General features: G+C 41.8%; 1 protein-coding gene across 1 annotated transcript in view; it reads left to right on the top strand.

The window, feature by feature from the left end:
- The window catches only part of MRPS5 (mitochondrial ribosomal protein S5), a 205383-nt gene that overhangs the window by 161524 nt on the left and 24093 nt on the right, over window positions 1-19766 (top strand). The window contains exons 6-7 of the mRNA XM_077486094.1: window positions 5616-5706; window positions 18120-18166. Of these exons, the coding sequence (XP_077342220.1) occupies window positions 5616-5706; window positions 18120-18166 (138 nt within the window). The remainder of the gene's footprint in view (window positions 1-5615; window positions 5707-18119; window positions 18167-19766) is intronic.

The following is a 19766-nucleotide window of genomic DNA, read 5'->3' as shown; positions in this document are numbered from 1 at the left end:
AGCAAAAAAAAAACTGTTTTAAACATGTAAACACAGAGCCTGAAAAAGAGGCCTGGTCCTTAAGTGGTTCATTTTCGATCCTGGCGTGGCCCCCAAAGTCAAGAGATGAACCTACCAAAGAATCGGGCTATCCAAGGTAATAACATAAATCTAGTTGACAGGTTCACCCCCAAAAGGATCGTTCCACTTTCCCACTTCTTCCCTGATAACTTTTGGATACATTTTTTTTTTTTTTTAAAGGGAGCAGGTAAATGCTGCCCGTTCCCACTTCCACTGGGATCATTTAGGGGTGTCAAACTGGTGGCCCTCCAGCTGTTGCAGAACTACAAGTCCCATCATGCCTCTGCCTGAGGGAGTCATGCATGTAACTGTCAGTCTTGCAATGCTTCATAGGACTTGTAGTTTCACAACAGCTGGAGGGCCAACTCTTTGACACCTGCGAGATCTGAACGGAAGTTCGGCTCCCCATATTTTTTCCTCTGTGACGCGTCACAGGTCCCAGATGGCTGCAGGACCATTCACAAAGGGCAGTGCAGTGGCAAGCCAGCTGTGAAGCCTTAAGGAATCACAACTGGATTCCCTTAGTAAACATGCCAAGGACCTGAAGACCGGTGAAGAACCGCTGGATCCTTGGACAGGTAAGTGTCCTTTTATTAAAGTTCAGCAACTACAGTATTTGTCTTTTATTTTTTTTCAGATAGTCTGAATATCTTGTTTAAAGTGGTGGCCCCCCAAAAAAAATAAGTCAGCAGCTACAAATACTGCAGCTGTTGACTTTTAATAATCAGACACTTACCTGTTCCAGGGTCCAGCGATGCGGGGGAACGAAGCCCCCCCTCGTTCCCCCGCTCCGCTCGCGGTGCCATTATTCTTACTGTGGGCATCCGGCTGTGGCTTCACAGCCAGGCACCCACTGCGCATGCGCGAGCAGCGCAGGGCGCCGTGATATGCCGCACAGTCATCTGGGACATGTGACAGGTCCCAGGTGACTGTGCGGCGCAAGGGGAAGTGATGTCACCAGCCCGGGCAATGAAGAAGGCAGACTACGAGGGGCCCCCCCTAGCAACAGGCATTTAGAGGTGAGTAAAAAAAAAAAAAAAAAAAAATTCCGATTATTTATTTATTAATTTTAAACTATTTTTTATTTTTTGGTGGCGACACCACTTTAAAAACAGGCTGAAACAGTTTAGCTGCTAAGTGATTCTTTTTTTTTTTTTTTTTTTTTGCCACATTAGTATTTTTATATCAGAGACTAAATTCAGCTTGCCGCTCATACGTGTCTCGTTTATAATTCCACATCATCGTGGCTTATTTAATTCTATATATTTTCTCTAAGATTCCTTATGATCGCATAGTCCTTGCGAAATATTTAAAAATACAAACAAAAACAAGCAAGTAGACACTGTGGTAACGAGCCAGCCCATCCCTGGTAGTCACAAAATATGTACCATAACCATATCTATTACCGTGCAATCCTATACTTAAATTTACTTTCCCTCCCCCAGTAGCCCCCCGAGTACCTCCCTCCCACCCCCCCCTCAATCCCCACAAGATCACGACATACACTCTTTTTAGGTATAACCTCCTCCCTCCTCTCTCCAGTTCTATAAAAGTTTAATTCTCTAGTTAACAAACAGTCGTGGAGAGGCCAACAGGAAAGTCCTAAAAAAAAAAATAAAAAAAAATACGAGGAAGGGCCCACCCTTCTTACAGGGAGAGAGGGAGTCATATAGGAATAAAAAGAAATAGAGATGCATAGCTGATAAAAAAAAGTCCCGTCTACAGAGACACCAGACACTCATGGGGAAGGTCAGCTTTCCGTGCAAAATCTGGAGCCCATCTACCTAAGGTAGAATACCCAGCTTCCCCAGACTAGCCCCCCATAAGCTCATAAACTTCTTATAATTGCCCTGTTGGGTAAAAAAGACCCTTTCATTGCCAACTGTCATTTTTATATTTGCCATCCAAGTTTCAACTGACGGGCCCGAATGTGAATGCCATTGTTGGGCAATTAACTTCTTTGCTTGGAAAAGACATCTAATCACTGGTATTTTAGTAACATTAGGAATTATAGAGCCCTCGGGTATAGTTAGGAGACAAGTCCTGGCCGTTGCTTTCAATGTTAAGTTAAAAATTCTATTAATCTGATCTATAACCTGCGTCCAATACCTAAATAATTTCGGGCACCTCCAGAACATGTGGATGAAGTCACCCGTCAAGCCACATCTAGGACAGTGGTCGTTGTTTCTCCAGCCTAATTTAAACATTTTCTTGGGGGTATGATATACCCGATAAAAAAAGAAAAGTTGGGAAGCTTTCTGGGAAGGGGAGATCAAGACTCTGGTTCCGTAATCGATTATCCGATCCCAATCGGAATTGGATAAAGGACCCACGTCATTCTCCCATCTTTTCCTACTTTTGAGCAGGGCTTCATGATCCAGCATTTTATCCCCTAATCTAGCATACATATAGGAAATCAGTCCCTTAAGCGTGTCCTGAGACATAATTTGTGATAGTACAGGCATCTGGATCCACTGAACCTTTTGAGGTCCAAATTGTGACTGGACTGCATGTCTAAGCTGGAGATATTTATAGAAACGCACGGTTTGGCAACGAGAACTCCGCTTTTAAACTATTGAATGATTTAATTTCCACACCCTGAAATATTTGGATTAGTTGGTTAATACCTTGATTCACCCAGTCTCTACATCTTTCAACTTTGGCTAATTCGGCCAGGTTTCTATTATTCCATAAAGGGGTCCATACAGATACCCCCTGATACCCTAGAATAGCCTTCGCTGTTTTCCAGAGTTTAACAATCTGGTTAATTGTAGGGCAACTTATACCAAACGAGTTTGCCTCAAGGGCCTCAATCAATGTTTTATGGGGGCATCCTAGCATTAATAGGCTATGGTGAGTCATACCCTCGCTTGGTATTCCTGATCCTGCTAAATGCAAAGTGATTCTAGAAGGAACTTTTCCATTAGCAATTCACATTTATCGTGTATAAAATTTGGTCATAGACCTCTAGATATTTATTTGTGTTTTAATCTCATACCACTTATGACATTAATCACTGTAGAATCCTCGATTTATCATATTCCATTGCTGCAGATGGCAACCTGTGCGGAATGTTGTCAGGCTCTTAAAATGTATGGTGAGGAAAGGTCACTGACAAATCAGGGGAGTGCAGTTTGTACTGACCTTTTTACCTTTTCATTGGCTGTCAGCGGACACAATCAAACGGGCACTTTAGTTACAACAATCTAACATTAACAACATCAAAAATACATGTTGTTCTTAGCAGGTCTTCCCAAGTATGTGTTTAGAGAGCTGTGCCACAATAGCACAGCAAAGAAAAGAGCAGAAAAGGAAAATAGGAACCGTTTTATAGCACTAAAGAGACTTGCTGCAACAGTGTTGTTGTAAGTGATGGGTCATATTTCTTTAGAAGTCATTTCTAACTGTGTTTATCGTGTCTTTTGGAAGTATGTTATAATACTGCCACCTGCTGGATGAATAAGGAAAATGGAAAAAATGTGAGTGATCTGTAGATCTTTACGTTTGTTCAGTCAATTAGTACAAATAGTGGTGATTTAACCTCCCTGGTAGTTTTCCCGAATGTGGCTCGGGGGTTAAATTTCAGTACCATTAGCGGTTACCCCGAGCCACAATCCCCCACTCGGGATTACATTGCAGGATCCCTGGTGCAGGTTACTTACCTAGGTCCCCAGGATCCTGCGATGTCCCCCCCGCTGTGTCCGTGGGCTCTGTCCTCCGCCTGATGCCTCTGTGTGCCGGGCTCTGTTCCCTGTGCACATTGCGACGCACGGGGGTGGAGCCCGGAGGCAAATTAAAAAAATAGAAAATTAATAACATACAGTACACTGTAATCTTACAGATTACATTACTGTATGAAATCATTTCACAACCCTTTTGTCCCCAGTGCTTTGTCCAATACCCTGCATGCAGTTTTATATTATATATACTGTTCTTTCTGCCTGGAAACTTGAGATTGTTCATGGCAACTAAAAAGTGTACCTTTACGTCAAAAGCGATAGTGAATCATGGGGAAATAAATTTTATTATTATTATATTATTATTTTTTTATAATTATTTATAGTTTATTTATCGTATTATAATTTATGATTTTGTGTTTCAAACTTAATCATACCCGGGGTATCTACTTCTCTTGTTTGGACAGATTTAAGTGTGTTATTGCTAAGAATTACAAGCCTACAATATAAAATGCCAAATTTCTATGCAAAACAATTGTACCAGTTTGAGATGCAAAAATCTGACATAATCATACTGCCAGGGTGGTTAAAGCAGGGGTCTCCAAACTTTCTTAACAAAGGGCCAGATTACTGTCTTTCAGACTTTAGGGATGCCAGAGTATTTCCAGCGAGAGTTGAAACTGTCCATGTGTCTTTGGGATTAAACTATCTCAGGCTTGGTGGTCAGAGGTAGTAAGAAAATTACATGGCACCTGTGGTCAGTAGGAGAAGGAATGGTGCCCCATTGTTGGTGTCAGTGGAAGGAATGATGTCCCATCGTTGGTGTCAATGGGAGGAATGGTGCCCCTTCTTTGGTGTCAGTGGGAGGAATGGTGCCCCATCATTGGTGTCAGTGGTGAGAAATAGTGCCCCGTCGTTGGTGTCAGTGGGAGGAATAGTGCCCCATTGTTGGTGTCAGTGGGAGGAATAGTGCCCCATTGTTGGTGCCAGTGGGAGGAATAGTGCCTCATTGTTGGTGCCAGTGGGAGGAATAGTGCCCCATCATTGGGTGTCATTGGGGAGGAATGGTGCTCCAGCGTTTGGTGTCAGTGGGGAGGAATGGTGCCTCATCAGTGGTGTCAGTAGAAGGAATAGGCCCAGAGGGTCAAATAAAGGCAAGCAAAGGCCCACAGGCCATAGTTTGGAGACCACTGATTTAAAGCATGGGTGTCCAACCTGCATCCCTCCAGCTGTTTTGGAACTACATTACCCATGAGGCATTGTAAGGAAAGTCCGATTGGGTATTGCAAGGCTGACAATTGCATGCTTGACTCCCAAAGGCGTACACATGATGGTACTTGTAGTTCCACAACAGCTGGAGCGACGCAGTTTGGACACCCATGGTTTAAAGCCAGTCTGGACAAAATCAGCCCAAAATGTAGTAAAATTAAGAGATTTTCACAATGTGGCTTGAATTTCACATCTCTGAATTCAACAGAATGCTATTTTACTGTAAATCTTTACTACAGCAGCCTCATTAGCAGTACCCTGTGAATACACAATAAAGGGAGCATTATTGAAGATCTGGGAATACTGGTGTATGAGCCATGCCTGGATACTGCCTACTGAAGTAGCACCAAGCAGGGACAAGCTGTCGAGTACAAGCTTCAGGCCAGTGTCATCACCAGCAGTATTTGTATGGGACGTGCATGCCCTATGAAGTTACAATGCATTTCCTTTTATGAACCAGGATTTAATTATTATTCTGTGTAGTAGTATTTCCAGAATGCAATAAAAATGACAGGGAATTTAAGCAGAAATATATATAATATCCAATGCATTTTTATATAACCTGTATTAATGACTGCAATTAATGCGTAGCTTTTTCCTGTACTCTAGCTGAAAAGTGTATTCAACATGACGGCGAAAGATGGAAGGAGGAGAAGTATGAGTGCCTTAGTGGTGGTTGGCAATGGTAATGGAGCAGCAGGTGAGTAGTAATGCTTGAATTGGCTCTAAACTGTGCATATTTGTGTAGTAATAGATGATTATTGTATCAGAACTTGACAGATCTAAGCCCTTGTACACACGGTCGGAGAATCTGTCGGAATGAGTCTTATCGGACCGTGTCGTCAGATAATCCGACTGTGTGTGGTATGCATCGGACTGATTCCGTCCGAATCTCCGTCCGACCCAATTTTCCAACATGTTGGAAATATTTCCCGACCAACTGGGCCGGACGGACCTAATCCGATCATGTGTAGAGCATTTTGATCGGACCAAGTGCCACGCATGCTCAGATCAAATTCCTACATCAAAGCTATTGGCTACTAGCCTGAATGTAGTCCCATCGTAACAAAATTACGTCATCACGTTCTGAAAGATCGGATTTTTCGCCAACTTGGCCCGTGTGTATGCAACAGTTTCGGACACAATCCGTCGGACTAAATCCGGCGGGCAAAATCGGACGGATTTGGTTGGCAAAATCTCCAACCGTGTACGTGGGCTAAGAAGCCTGGTAGCAAATTCATATTGAAAAAAAGGATGCACCATTTTTTTTTTTGTTTGTGCTGATGTCACTTAAAGCCTAAGTTTAGATAAAATGGCAGAAATATTATGTGCCCCTTGTTACATAGTTAGTAAGGTTGAATAAAGACACCAGTCCATCCAGTTCAACCTGAGTGCGTGTCTACAACTGTCCCTATGTCTGTACATCACACACTCACATCTGTCCCTACCCTCAAGGAGCCCACAATCCAAGGTCCCCATTCATATACTAGGGACAATTTTGGAAGAAGCCAATTAACCCACCTGCATGTCTTTGGAGTGTGGGAGGAAACCGGAGTCACCGGAGGAAACCCACACAGGCACAAGGAGAACATGCAAACTTCCGGCAGGTAGTGTCGTGGTTGGGATTCGAACCAGCGACCCTTTTTACTGCTAGGTGAGAGTGCTACCCACTACACCACTGTGCCTGTCTTCTGCCTTGTGGTGTTTCTGCTTTCAGGAGAAATCTTCCTCTGTCCCTGAACCCAGAAAATCATGATGGCAGAAGTTAATACAGCTAAAGGCTGTCAGGAGCTCTCCTTAAGAGAACTTGACTATGCCCATCTCTGCCAAATCCACCATTTGTAGAAACCATACTACAGCTTCTATGAATGACACAGGATCTCTGAATGGTGGATGGGGGAATGATGGCTCCACCCCCTCCATTCAGGTCATTCATAGCAGAGGTAGTATGGTTTCTACTGGTGGATTTGGCAGGAATAGGTGAGCATAGTCAAGCTCTTTTGATGAGAGCTCCTGATGGCCCTTAAAATGAATGTGAACCCTCACCTTATAAGACAACTCATTCAGTTTAAAATAGAAATGAAAGGCAAAACATTTGTATATAGATATAAAAAAATATATCAATAATTTTTTCCACCTTTTTTTTTTTATTTTTTATTTTTTTATATAAGTGATCACATACCCTCTATTTTCAGTTGCATATGCTGGGGGAGGAGAAACAGCAGCAAACTGATCTAACCAGTCAGTGACTGTATGAGGGGAGGGAGAAAGGCGTATCAGGACAAGTCTGATCATTAGAGGAGAGGACCTTAGTGTAGTCCGTTTTTATTAAGAAAGCAAGGGGACTAGCAGGAACTACCAGGGTTTTTACACAAAGAAAGCAATACAAAGAGAACAGGAAACTTATTCATACAAATACATGGTACAGCAAGCACATATCGGGAATATGAAAAGTTGAGTTTACATAGACTTTAACCACTTGCCACCAAATCACTTCAGCTGCAGGCATCACCCTGGCACTGTTTTTTAGAGCAGATGGGCGGCTCCCTTGTAATAGCAGCTAGAGTGGCTAACTAACCTCTCGGTTTCTATTACAAGCAGCTGGAGAGAGGACCACCCACCACCTTCTATGGCTTTCTCTGGCTCTCCCATCCCACCAGGAGATCTGAGCTACCAGCTGGCAAGCCAGAATCTGCTTTGAATGGGTCTCCGCTATGGTAACCCGGAAGCGATAACATGACATCACTTCTTCTTTATCTGGCTGTCATCGCCAGCATGTTTTGAAAATCAAAAGTATTCAAAAACGCTGATCTTGGCGTTTTGCATGCTTTCAAGTGCAGAGGTGGGATTTGGGGTCTTATTGACCCCAGATCCCTCCCATAAAGAGTACCTGTTATGTGCCATTGCTGTCACAAGGATGTTTACATTCCTTATGACAGCAATAAAAAATAAAAACAGTGTAAAAATTAAATAAATTAACAATTATTATTATTATTTTTTTTTTAAAGAGCCCCCGTCCCCTTGTGCAAATACTGTGTGACATAAAAAATTGCAAAACCCACCAATTTATTCTCTGGGGCCTCTGCTTTTAAAAATATATGTAATGTTTGGGGGGTTCTAAGTAATTTTCTAGCACATGTATATAAAAAGTGCCAGAAAAAAGCCTGGTATTCAAGTGGTTAAGCTGTATTAAAACCCACCACACAGGGCACAGGGAGGTAGAAAGGCTTTTCCTGAAAGAAAAACAGTCAACACAAGGGAAACATCATATTAGCTGTAAGTTATGTCCCTTGTGCTGATTTTTCTGTATTTTCATTTTTGCTAAACTTAAGCTTAAGGCTGGGTTCACACTGCTGCGGGGGGAGATCCGGATGTGATTCGCACAGCAAATCACATCCGATCTCCGTAGCAATGCGAGTTCAGCCATACAGATAGTATGGCTGAATTCGCAGCGCTCCCGCAGCAAACTCGCACGGGACCCTTTTTTGGGTCCGCAACAGAATCGGATCGCATGGTGGTTCACACCATGCGATCCGATTCCTGTGCGAGTCGGCAGATCGCACTGCGATATGCCGACGGATCTGGGGGTGTCATTAACATAACATTGACACTCCCAGCCGTCCGCATAGGGCAGTGTGAACTGCCGGCGGGAGGTGTGCGATGCGGGAAAACGCCGCGGATTCGCGGCGTTCCCGCAAGGCAGCGGTGTGAACATGGCCTTAAAGAACATTTTCTGTCTCCTTCAAATGGGACTCCAGGCAAAACTTCCATTAACCAGTACTTAATTTCAAAATGGTCTTGAGTGATTTTTGGATTTAACGAAGGGTGTTGTTTGTTGCTAGAGCCTATTTTGACACGTAATACAAATGATTTTATTTGGAAAGCTTATGAGCCTTGCAGCACCTTTATGAGCCTTGCAGCACCTTTGAAAAAAAAAATGTAGTATAGTCAGTTTTATCTTGAGCTCCAAATGGAGTAATCCTTAGCCCCTGTACACACGGTTGAAGATTTCGACAACCAAATCCGTCGGATTTTGTCCGTCGGATCTTGTCCGAAACTGTTGCATACACACGGTCGGACTAAGTTGTCGAAAAATCCGATCATTCAGAACGTGATGACGTAATTTCGTTACGATGGGACTATGTTCAGGCTAGTAGCCAATAGCTTTGATGTAGGAATTTGATCTGAGCATGCGTGGCACTTGGTCCGATCAAAATTCTCTACACATGATCGGAGTATGTCAGATCGAACCAGTTGGTCGGGAAATATTTCCAACATGTTGGAAAATTGGGTCCGACGGATATTCCGACGGAATCAGTCCGATGCATACCACACACAGTCAGATTATCCGACAACACGGTCCGATAGGACACATTCCGACGGATTCTCCGACCGTGTGTACAAGGGCTTAGAGGTATAGTCTGTGGCTGTAATAGCTGGATGGTGATGTATCCATAGGTTGGGTGGTTGGAAAAGAAAGGGATATTAAGGGTTAAAAAGGAAGGCAGCCATCCTTAAAAGTGTGTCCAGAACTCTGCAAGACATGTAAGGAAAAAACAGGATGGAGAAGGCACCGACCTGAGTGTAGTATGTAGTATAGTATTAAAATGGGACCCGGTGGGACCCTCAGAGCCATGTGGAATGCCAGGACTGAACTTTACTTTGATGAGCATGCATCTTCTATCATCTTGTAAGTGTTTTTAATTTTATATTAAAGTCATCATTTTAATACTACACACTGTTTCCTTGAAACAAAAATGTGGGCCTTCAAGGGTACTTATTTTTCAAGGGTTATCCCTTGGTAGTAAAATTTAAAAATTTATGGGACAACACTCATCACACATGAGGCAGAAATTACTTTGTTATTTTTTGTCTGCCTCCCAATCACAGCCTGTTTAATTCCTTCCTGCCCTTGACTTGACTGTAGACTTAAAGTGAATGTAAACCCTCTCCTATACCCAGTGAAGTAAATAGCCTCAGATGATACAAAGATGAAACAAATCTCCCTACATAAGTTTTATATGTATATCTGCTGTCTTTAGCTTTCTATATTCTTTAGAAAGTGCACATTGTGTTAGAATCTTTTCATCCTGGTTCAGCAGTGGGAGTGGAGTCAGAGCTGATTGGAGGAAAGGCACACACCCCCCTCCAGATAGGCAGAGGAACGAAGAAACTTGCAGAGCTGTGCTGTGAATAGACAAGCTCTCTGCTTATCAGTCTCTGAGTTACCTCCCCGACACAAATTTCCAGCTGTTTTTATCTCCTGTATTGGAGAGCTTGTCAGAAGTTATCATGCTGACAACAGAGGAATGGAGCAGCAGAAAGACACTGGACTTAGAGCTTTGGAGAGAGATAAGTAAACACGACAAATATATGTGCCCAGGTCAGGTTTTAAGAATTGGGTTTACATCCACTTTAAAGTGGTTATAAACCCACTTTTTGGACTTCAACTTATAGGTAAGCCTAGAATAAGGCTTACCTATAGGTAGTGGAAATATCTCCTAAAAATGCGCCATTTGGGAGATATTTTACTTGTAGTCCTCATAAAATTCCAATGGCGCATGCACGGGGAAGAAACGAAACGAAGTGCCATTTCTTCCCTAGCCTGTGCCGTTAATCGTGCCTCCGTGCGCGGGAGTGACGTCACGCAGCTTCAGTGAATCAAGGAACCGGAGTCTGTGGCCCGGAAGGAAGAGGGGCCAGAAGATGGACGCTATCTACACAGGGGACATCGCTGGATTCTTTTGCAGGTAAGTGGCACATAATAGAATACTAGCCCATTATGCTTTTCAATTGCAGGCTTTGCAGCGAGCAAAAGAGTAAGTAAAACCCATCAGGGTTTACTTCCTCTTTAATGCCCTTGGAACAGTACATGAGTTAATTTGTTACAGTCTGGCTCTATATATATATATATATATATATATATATATATATATATATATATATATATATATATATATATATATATATATATATATAGATAGATAGATAATAATATTTACTAGGAAAGGTTACCGCACAAAATTCCTCTATGATCAGAGAAACACATTTGGTACATGATTAGGTCCAATTTGATGTACTGTATTTATTGGCATATAACATGCGCCGGCGTATAACATGCACCCCAAATTTAGGAGGGATTATTAAGGAACAAAAACTTTTAGGAGGGAAGTTTAAGGAAAAAAACGTACATTTAAATGCTCATCAATGCAGTCTTATCAGTGTCCATCATTGCAGCCTTGCCCAGTGCCTTTGCAGCCTTGCCCAGTGCAGCCTTGCCCAGTGCCTTTGCAACATTGCAAGTCTAGTTGCAGCACTGGCCTGATTTAAAACTGAGCGGAGAGGAGCGAGAGCTGACAACATACAGAAAGCCGAGTGTACTTCAGCTAGTCTCGGCTCCTCTCGCAATCAGTGGAGGTAGGTGGGACTGCGAGAGGAGACAAGTAAAGCCGAAGTACACTCGGCTTTCTGTATCTCGGCTCCGCTTGCTCCTTTCCCCACAATCAGCGGGAGATTGGCAGGGATCGGCGTATAACACGCACCCGCGGTTTTAAGGGGAAAAAAGTGTGTGTTATACGCCGATAAATACGTTATTTGTGGAGCATATCCGTATTGAGCAGACCATATTACTGATCATTTTGAAACATTTTTTCAGGCGTTTTACAGGCATCTTTCGTGTATTAAAGTGGTTGTAAACCTCAACTAAAGTGACTGGCTTTGTGTGATACACAAAGATGAAACAAATACTCCTGCCTAAGTTGTACCTGTCCATCTATAGCCATCTTTCCCTTACATCCATTCAAAGTGCAGAATTTACACAGGATTTCTCAGCTCTGAAAAGCAGAGGGTGGGGAGCTTGATTGAGGAGAGCTGTTAGAGCTAATTGGAGGGAAGGGACACACCCCCTTACAGCATACAGGAACTGAGGCTGTCAATCACAGACTATGCCCTCCTCTGTCGCCTTTTTTCTCTTGGTGTCAGAAAAACTCATCAGAAGTGACTTGTGTTTATAGCAGATGAATGAAGCAGCAGACAGAAATGACACTTAGTGGTCTAGATTAAGACACACTATAGAAGGATAAGCTTTGTTCATATTTCATGTCTGAGGTTTACAACCACTTTAAGTTTCAGGAGTTTGTTTCTTGGGCTGGGCAAGGGGAACAGAACATTTATATAGGAAGAGAGGAATATGTGTGCAAAAACACATGTATCGCACATTTACAGGTGTTCCTATTGAAGTCTATGGGACCAAAAAAATGCCTGAATATGCTAAAAAAATAAAAAATAACTCCTGTGTGAATAATTATATTTTTTATATGGACTGAGGGATTACTGGACTGATCCTTGCTGCAGGCTCTACAATCTAAGCAAGTGTGCTTTGTACCCTTTATTATACTACGCTTTATCGTATGTGCATTTTTTTTTTTAATATGGCAAGATTTTATTTTGCATAACCAGTCACACATGTAATGTACTGTGTGTTAACTTTATTGCCCCAGGAAAAAAATTAAAAATAATTGGCATCAACATAAATGAAGCGCATAAATATTTTTTTGCACGTACTTTCCTGATTTAAATCTACTTTTCTATTTACTTCAAGGTTATTGATTCTTAAATAAAATGTCATCTGTTATATAATTTGTTTAATGCATTCTTGAAAAATGTGCCCTGTTTGTTGAAGGAGAAGTAACATGAAAAAGTAATACAGTGAGTCTTTTTTTTTTTTAAATAACGAGTATGGTTTAATGGTACACCTTTTGTTGGAAAGAATATTACATAAATAAGCTTTTATTCACTTTCAACCGATGTGCTTCTTTGTACGTTTGTGATTGCCAAGGCTGGAATAATTGTGTCAGAGCTTCAACTTGTGTACTTAGAATGTCCCTTGTAGAAGGTCACCATAATATGTAGGGTAGCCTACATTACAACCACGGTGTCCCCATACCAGAAAATGACTGTGGAGTTGATGTCTGAATGTCACATGTGCTGACAAGTTAATGGAGAAATGATAAGGTAATGTGTGTCTGTACATCTACAGGAATGACACACCTTGAAATATTCACTCTAAACTGAAGTTTTGTTCGGATTATAGTTGGCATTCAAATTGCATTAGGCCTTTAGGACAATGCTCTTCCCAAATTACTGTATTAATACTTTTAATAATAAAATCTTGGACCATATCACACCTTTTTTGAAGGTTGCAGATACAAAAAAAAAACTTGCCAAGCTCAGCCTAAGCCATGAATGAACTGACATTCTGATTTTAAAAGTTAAATAAGTGTACTTGGACCTGGTAGAGAAAATAGTGCAATTTGTAAATGCACAAAGTTTTCAAAGTATCTGAGCTGGATTTTTTTATTTTTTTTGATGAGTGGTCATAATCCTCTGTTTTTTCATTAGTGTCTGTATCCCTGCTAATCAGATGAAGCTGATAAGACTCACACAGGCAAACACTAGATAATCAGCACAAGTAAATACTATGAAAAAAAACAAGTCGGCTATGAACAGTGAAGCAGGGTTGCTATAGAAATGTTGGATTGAGAAGGAGGCTTGGTTAACAGTACAGGAAGTGCTCAATGTAAGGGCGGAAATACACGCCACTGTGGACTCAGAAAACAATACTTAAGATGACGCTGCCTAACCCCTGGAAACAAGTTTTTTAAAGTTTCTTTAACCACTTTCAGACGGGACCATTTTGCTGGCTTAAGACCAGACCACTTTTTGCGATTCGGCACTATGTCATTTTAACTGACAATTGGGTGGTCCTGTCACGTGGCTCCCAAACAAACTTGGCGTCCATTTTTTTCCCACAAATAGAGCTTTCTTTTGGTGGTATTTGATCAACCCTGCGGTTTTTATTTTGTGCGCTATAAACAAAAATAAAGCGACAATTTTGAAAAAAACATTATTTTTTACTTTTTGTTATAATAAATATCCCCCAAAATATATTAAAAAAACATTTTTTCCCTCAGTTTAGGCCGATGCGTATTCTTCTACATATTTTTGGTAAAAAAAAATCACGACAAGCGATTATTGATTGTTTTGTGCAAAAGTTATATAATTTACAAAATAGGGGATAGTTTTATGGCATTTTTATCAATATTTTTTTTTTACTAGTAATGGCGACGATCAGCAATTTTTATTGTGACTGCGACATTATGGCGGACACATCGGACATTTTTTACACATTTTTGGGACCATTGTCATTCATACAGCAATCAGTGCTATACAAATGCAGTGATTCCTGTGTAAATGACACTGGCAGTGAAGGGGTTAACCAGGGGGTGGCAGTGTAGGGGTTAAGTGTTCCTAGGGCGTGTTACTAACTGTGGGGGGCTGGGCTTTGTGTTAGTGAACACTGATCTCTGCTCCAATCACATGGAGCAGAGATCAGTGTCACTTGTTGCTAGGCAGAACTGGGAGATGATGTTTACAACGCTGTTTACAATGCTGCTGTTCCCCGTTCAGCCTCCCCGTGAGACGATCGCGGGTATCCCCGTGGCGATAGAGTCCGCGGGACCCATGACCGGACTCACGGGGGTCCCGACAAGCACGCGAGCGTACCGCCGGCAGCGCACATGTGATGGCAGGGCGGCATATAGACATGGATGTACCTGTACGCCAATATGCCTGCCCGTGCCATTCTGCTGACGTACATCATCGTGCGCCAGTCGGGAAGTGGTTAAACAGAAATGTGCGTTTTGGCCTGGATTACAGTGGCTATAGTTTGATAATTACTTATTATAATGGACTAAATGAAAAGAAGCATTGGGAGAGTTTACTTCCTCTTTAAAAAGCAAGTTTCGTTCATTTACTGAATAAGCTGTACTTTTATTTCAAATAATTTCCTAACATTTTTATATACACTACATTTCACCTTCCCAGTGTAAAAAAATTACTCAATTTGTAAAACTACTCCACACTGAGCTTTTTTCAATTTTTCCAAAAAGTTACATTTTTTTTCAAAGGGAAAAAGTGTTCTTTTCATGGTTTCAAAATTTCTAGAAAGTTTACATCTCTAGTTGTGGAAATTGGTAAAATTGTGTTTTCAAGTCTATGAGCTAAAACAATTTCACAGTTTGGTGTTGGCATGTTTTCTTTATTTGCTTTGTGAGGGAATATGCAAAATGGGGTTGAGTCTGTATATAATTCTAGGCATTATTTGTAATTCTTACTTACTTTGGCCCAGCTTTGCACTGTGAATGTAAGTATGCATTGCTTCTGTCTGATGAACCACTGGGGAAGCTGGAAATCACTGTAGTAGTGAACGCTACTGCTATGATAGCCGTGATCTTCCGGGTCCTGCTCAGGTTCTATGTGAGTGGCTGCCCCATTGCACACTTATTACAGGGGTTCACTCGCTCAGCACCACCACCGCCATTCATAGAAGGCCTTGTATTTTTTGTCACTGAATACAAGATAGTGTGCGATAGTGTTGGTTGCATTTACACTTCAGCGGTTTGAACCACAGGCATATTTGCCACGATTCTGCCCGCGTTTTGAAAGCGCTGATGCGTGAATGACAAATCGTGGGACTCACTATTGAGATGCCATTCATTTGAATGCCACCTAAAATTGCGGTGCGGGTGTACTGCAATTGTCACGCAATAAATCGCACTGTAATCGCGGCAACCTGCATTGTGTGAACCATGTCGCCCAAAAGTAGCTTTTTTGGGTGACATGCTTCATGCAATGCAGGTTGCCGCAATTGCAGTGCAATTTATCACACAACAATCGCGGCAGACCCGCACCATGATTTTAGGTGTCATTCAAGTTAATAGCATCTCAAATATGAGTCCCACGATTTGTCATTAACACATCAGCACTTTCAAATTCAAGATGCTAAAGTGCGAATGCAGCCTAAGGGAGGGTTATAACACCTATCTGTCTTTTTAGTCATCTGTGCTCCATTGGGGAGATTTCCCTTTACTTCCTGTCTCATAGCCAAAACAAGAAGTGAGGGAGTCCCAGTCTGTAACCACTATTAGTGTTCTAATGTCAACCCAAAGTTTGGGATCTTCTTTTACTTTCAATTTTTGAGAGGGGGAATCTCCCCAACAAAGACAACAGTAAAAACTGATGGGTGTTCTAATTCCTCTACTCTATCCAAAAAAAAATTGCCTTTAGTGACACTTTAATTGTGGTAAGCTGGACCCATGTAAGCCTGCAATACAAAAAAATTATCAGGAGTCAAGATTTAAAGTGATACTAAAGTCTCCTTTTTTAATGTTTAAAAATAACAAATGTTTTATACTTATTTGTTCTGTGCAGTGGTTTTACACCAAGCAGCCCTCCTCTTCTCAGGTCCCTCTTTGGCGCTACTGGCCCCTCCCTCCTTTTGAGTGCCCCCACAGCAAGCAGCTTGATATGGGGCCACCAGAGTTGAGCTGCTGCTTTGTGCGTCCATTCAGAAAAAAAGCCACAATTAGCCTCTGCCTCCTCTCTCTCTCTCTCTCTCTCTCCCCTCATAAAGCAAATTATTCCAGATGGCTTCACTTCCAATAATCCCTTTTATTGAAGCTTCATATGACAGTATATAGGTGATTGTGGTGACTAGTTCCAATAGGTAATGACTAAATGCATCTACCTCTTAGTCCCCTGCTCCATCTGTTAACCACTTGTCATATAAAGCTTCAATAAAAAGGATTATTGGAAGTGCAGCCATCCGGAATTATTTGCTTTATTATACACAGCATGCAAGCTGGGCTAGCACCTGACTAGTTTGTGGGAATTGCCTAGAGACTCGCTCACCTGGAGCAGCTTTTTTTTGTTTCATTGAGCCCTCTCTCTTCTCATTGACTCACTGACTTTGACAGCAATGGCTCTCTGCTACTGTCTTAGCCAATGAGAAGGTAGGGTCCCAGGCAGCCGAGTCTCTCCTGCAACATCTCTGGATAAAGATGGGGCTCAGGTTAGTATGGGGGGGGGGGCTGCTACGCAGAGAATGTTTTTTTTTTTTTAATCTTAATGCATACAATGCAATAAGATACAAAAGAAAAAAAACTTCTGCCCTTAAAACCACTTTAACTTGGTTTAGAATCCTATTTCCATTTGTAGATGAGCATATGCAATTCATGATTGCCAGAGGCATATGAACTTTGTGTGAGTATCCCTGGGATACTGGTGGATTTTAATTTATCTTTATGCTGTTCAGTCCGTCTGCTTGTTTAGCAGCAATAAAAATATATGGTAACAATTTTTAAGTCTTAGTTATAGACCATGAGTGAGACTTGGTTTAGGGGCAAGTCAAGTTATTTGTGGGCAGAGACATTATTGAAACCTGTTTTAGCCTAGGAGGGGATCGCAAGGGAAATTCTCATAGGCACTTGGCACCAAAGCATTAAAACTTTGCAAGCTGATTACAGTTAGCACGTTGAACATTTAGAGACAGCAGTCCACATACATGGTTTCCTATTCCTCTTGTGCCTTTGATGTGGCCAAATCTATTTCCTATTTCTGCACGTAGGCTTGCAGGGTTACAAAGTTAGTTGCGGTGAACATCTGATAAATTGAAGACACGATTTCACAAGCTATGGGAGCTTGTACAAAGGTATTCTTGAAGGGGGAAAGTGGTGGAAGTTAAGTTTATTGAGTTTGGTTATCTGGTGTTTCAATTGGAGGTATCTAAAGTTTTCCATATTGGGTATGTGGTATTGGTCTTTTAACTATCGAAAGCTAAGCCTTTGGAGATGAGTGGTTTGATATAATTTTGGAACTATGAGGTCCACCAGGAAAAAGCATGAAGGTTGTCGAGACCAGGGGAGGAGCTATGGATTACGGGTGGAGATTAATTTATGGAAACATTGATCTTTGTGGAGGATAGGAGCTGTTTGGAAACTGAAATGTTTAGGGCAGCAGATTTTTGCTTGTTACTTGTCAAGCCCAAAATGCATGAGAATTTGAGAAAGCCTATGAGGTTGGTATCATCCCCGGATCAGTTGCCTACAACTAAATACCAGTCCTTTAAACAGCTATAAATCTGACTATTACAATATACCTACCCAAAACCCCATTCTACAAGAAAAAAAATGAACCTTGGTCAAAATGCAAACAGGAGGTTACAAAGGGGTGGTTGTTTAGACATGTAATGCACTGTTTTCTTTCTCTTTGCAGGTTTTGCCATTGGAAAAGCCAACGACAGAGCCATAGCACTAAGAAAAGTAAGACTTTGTTGTCATTCCTTGTAAACAAGATTTATTTGTGATGCTTACCTTAGCATATATTAGCCTATATGGCATTAAGGTTGCTTATATGACCTAAATAAAAGCATTTTTTTATTTTATTATTACTATAAAGAAAGGGCCCTGGGGTCAGTGGTAGGAAGAATTCCCCCAACAGCAGTGGTAGGAACAATGCCCCAGGGTTAGTGGTAGGAAGAATGCCCCAGTGGTAGTAGTAGGAGGAATGCCACAGCATCATTAGGAGTAAACAAAATGCCCCAGCTGGAGACATAATAGTGCCTCGTTGCTAATGTTAGTGGAGGAGTAGTATCCCAGTGTTGAAGTCATTGAGAAGGCGGCACAGTGGTGAAGTGGGTAGCACTCTTGCCTAGCAGTAAAAAGGGTCGCTGGTTCAAATCCTAACCAAGACACTACCTGCCTGAAGTTTGCATGTTCTCCCTGTGCCTGCGTGGGTTTCCTCCAGGTACTCTGGTTTCCTCCAACACTCCAAAGACATACTGGTAGGTAAAATTGGCTTTTGTCTAAATTGGCCCTAGTATATGAATGTGAGTTAGGGACCTTAGATTAGTAGTAAGCTCCTTGAGGGTAGGGACTGATGTGAATGTACAATGTATATGTAAAGTGCTGTGTAAATTGACGGCACTGTATAAGTACCTTAATTAATAATAATAAGAGGAATATTTCCCCATCACTGGTGTCAGTTGGAGAAGTTATAATTCCTGATTGTTAAAAACACAATGGGACCTGGTGCTGGAGAACTAAGCCAAAGGCCACTGGTCCATAAAAGTTCTTTTAAAGTGCAGAAAAGTCCATGTGGAATATGTCAAGCAATTGACATGTGGATAATAAATACTGAGCACCCTTAAGAGTGAAGCTGATGTTGGTTCCAGTATCTGTGCCATTTGCGTTCCACGCTGGTTCCACCACAGCCGACTGCTTTCACTCCGGTCCAGGCCATCCTACCATCTCCTCGCAGGATACCATTGTCACCATCCCGGGGATACCTTTTGATTCTATCTGTATTATCTATTGACATGCTCATTTTCATCGACTTAAATGTGAGTTGCCAATTTTACTGTGCTTCAATGAATCCCATACTTTTTAACTGCTGCACTTAGTCTGGCGCCCCTTCTGTCTTCCATTAGTTCTTGATTGTTGATGTCAGTGGGAGGAGGTATAGTTCCCAATTGTTGGTGTCAATGGGGAGAATAGAACTATATCATTGGTATGCTCCCCCCAGAACTTGTGCTCAGTGGTTAGAGTCCCAGCGTCCACTGCCACTCTGCACACAGGCTTTAGCCTACACTGAGAAGGCCCTCAATGCGGTGATGTCTCACAGGTGCCAGCAATCAGAAAGCAATGGGCCATAGTTGAAGGACCACTTTACCAGGGTATGATGATGTGGACTTTTTTTCAGTAAACTAAAGAACTTATAAGTGTGGTAATCCTTGTCAAGCAATCAGAAGTAGCCAATTGCTGTTTGTACCTCCCTTATGCACATTGTTGATTGCAATTTTGTCTCAGCTCTTATACTGCTGTTATTTTGCACTGCATGTCGCTGCCTCTGCAGATTTCTCAC

The sequence above is a fragment of the Lithobates pipiens genome, unplaced genomic scaffold, assembly GCF_037356315.1.
Source record: "Lithobates pipiens isolate NorthernLeopardFrog02 unplaced genomic scaffold, aLitPip1_a1.2 Scaffold_18, whole genome shotgun sequence".
Classification (NCBI taxonomy): Eukaryota; Metazoa; Chordata; class Amphibia; order Anura; family Ranidae; genus Lithobates; species Lithobates pipiens.
The sequence above is the reverse complement of the archived record's forward strand: the minus strand, read 5'-3'. Positions and strand labels throughout refer to the sequence as shown.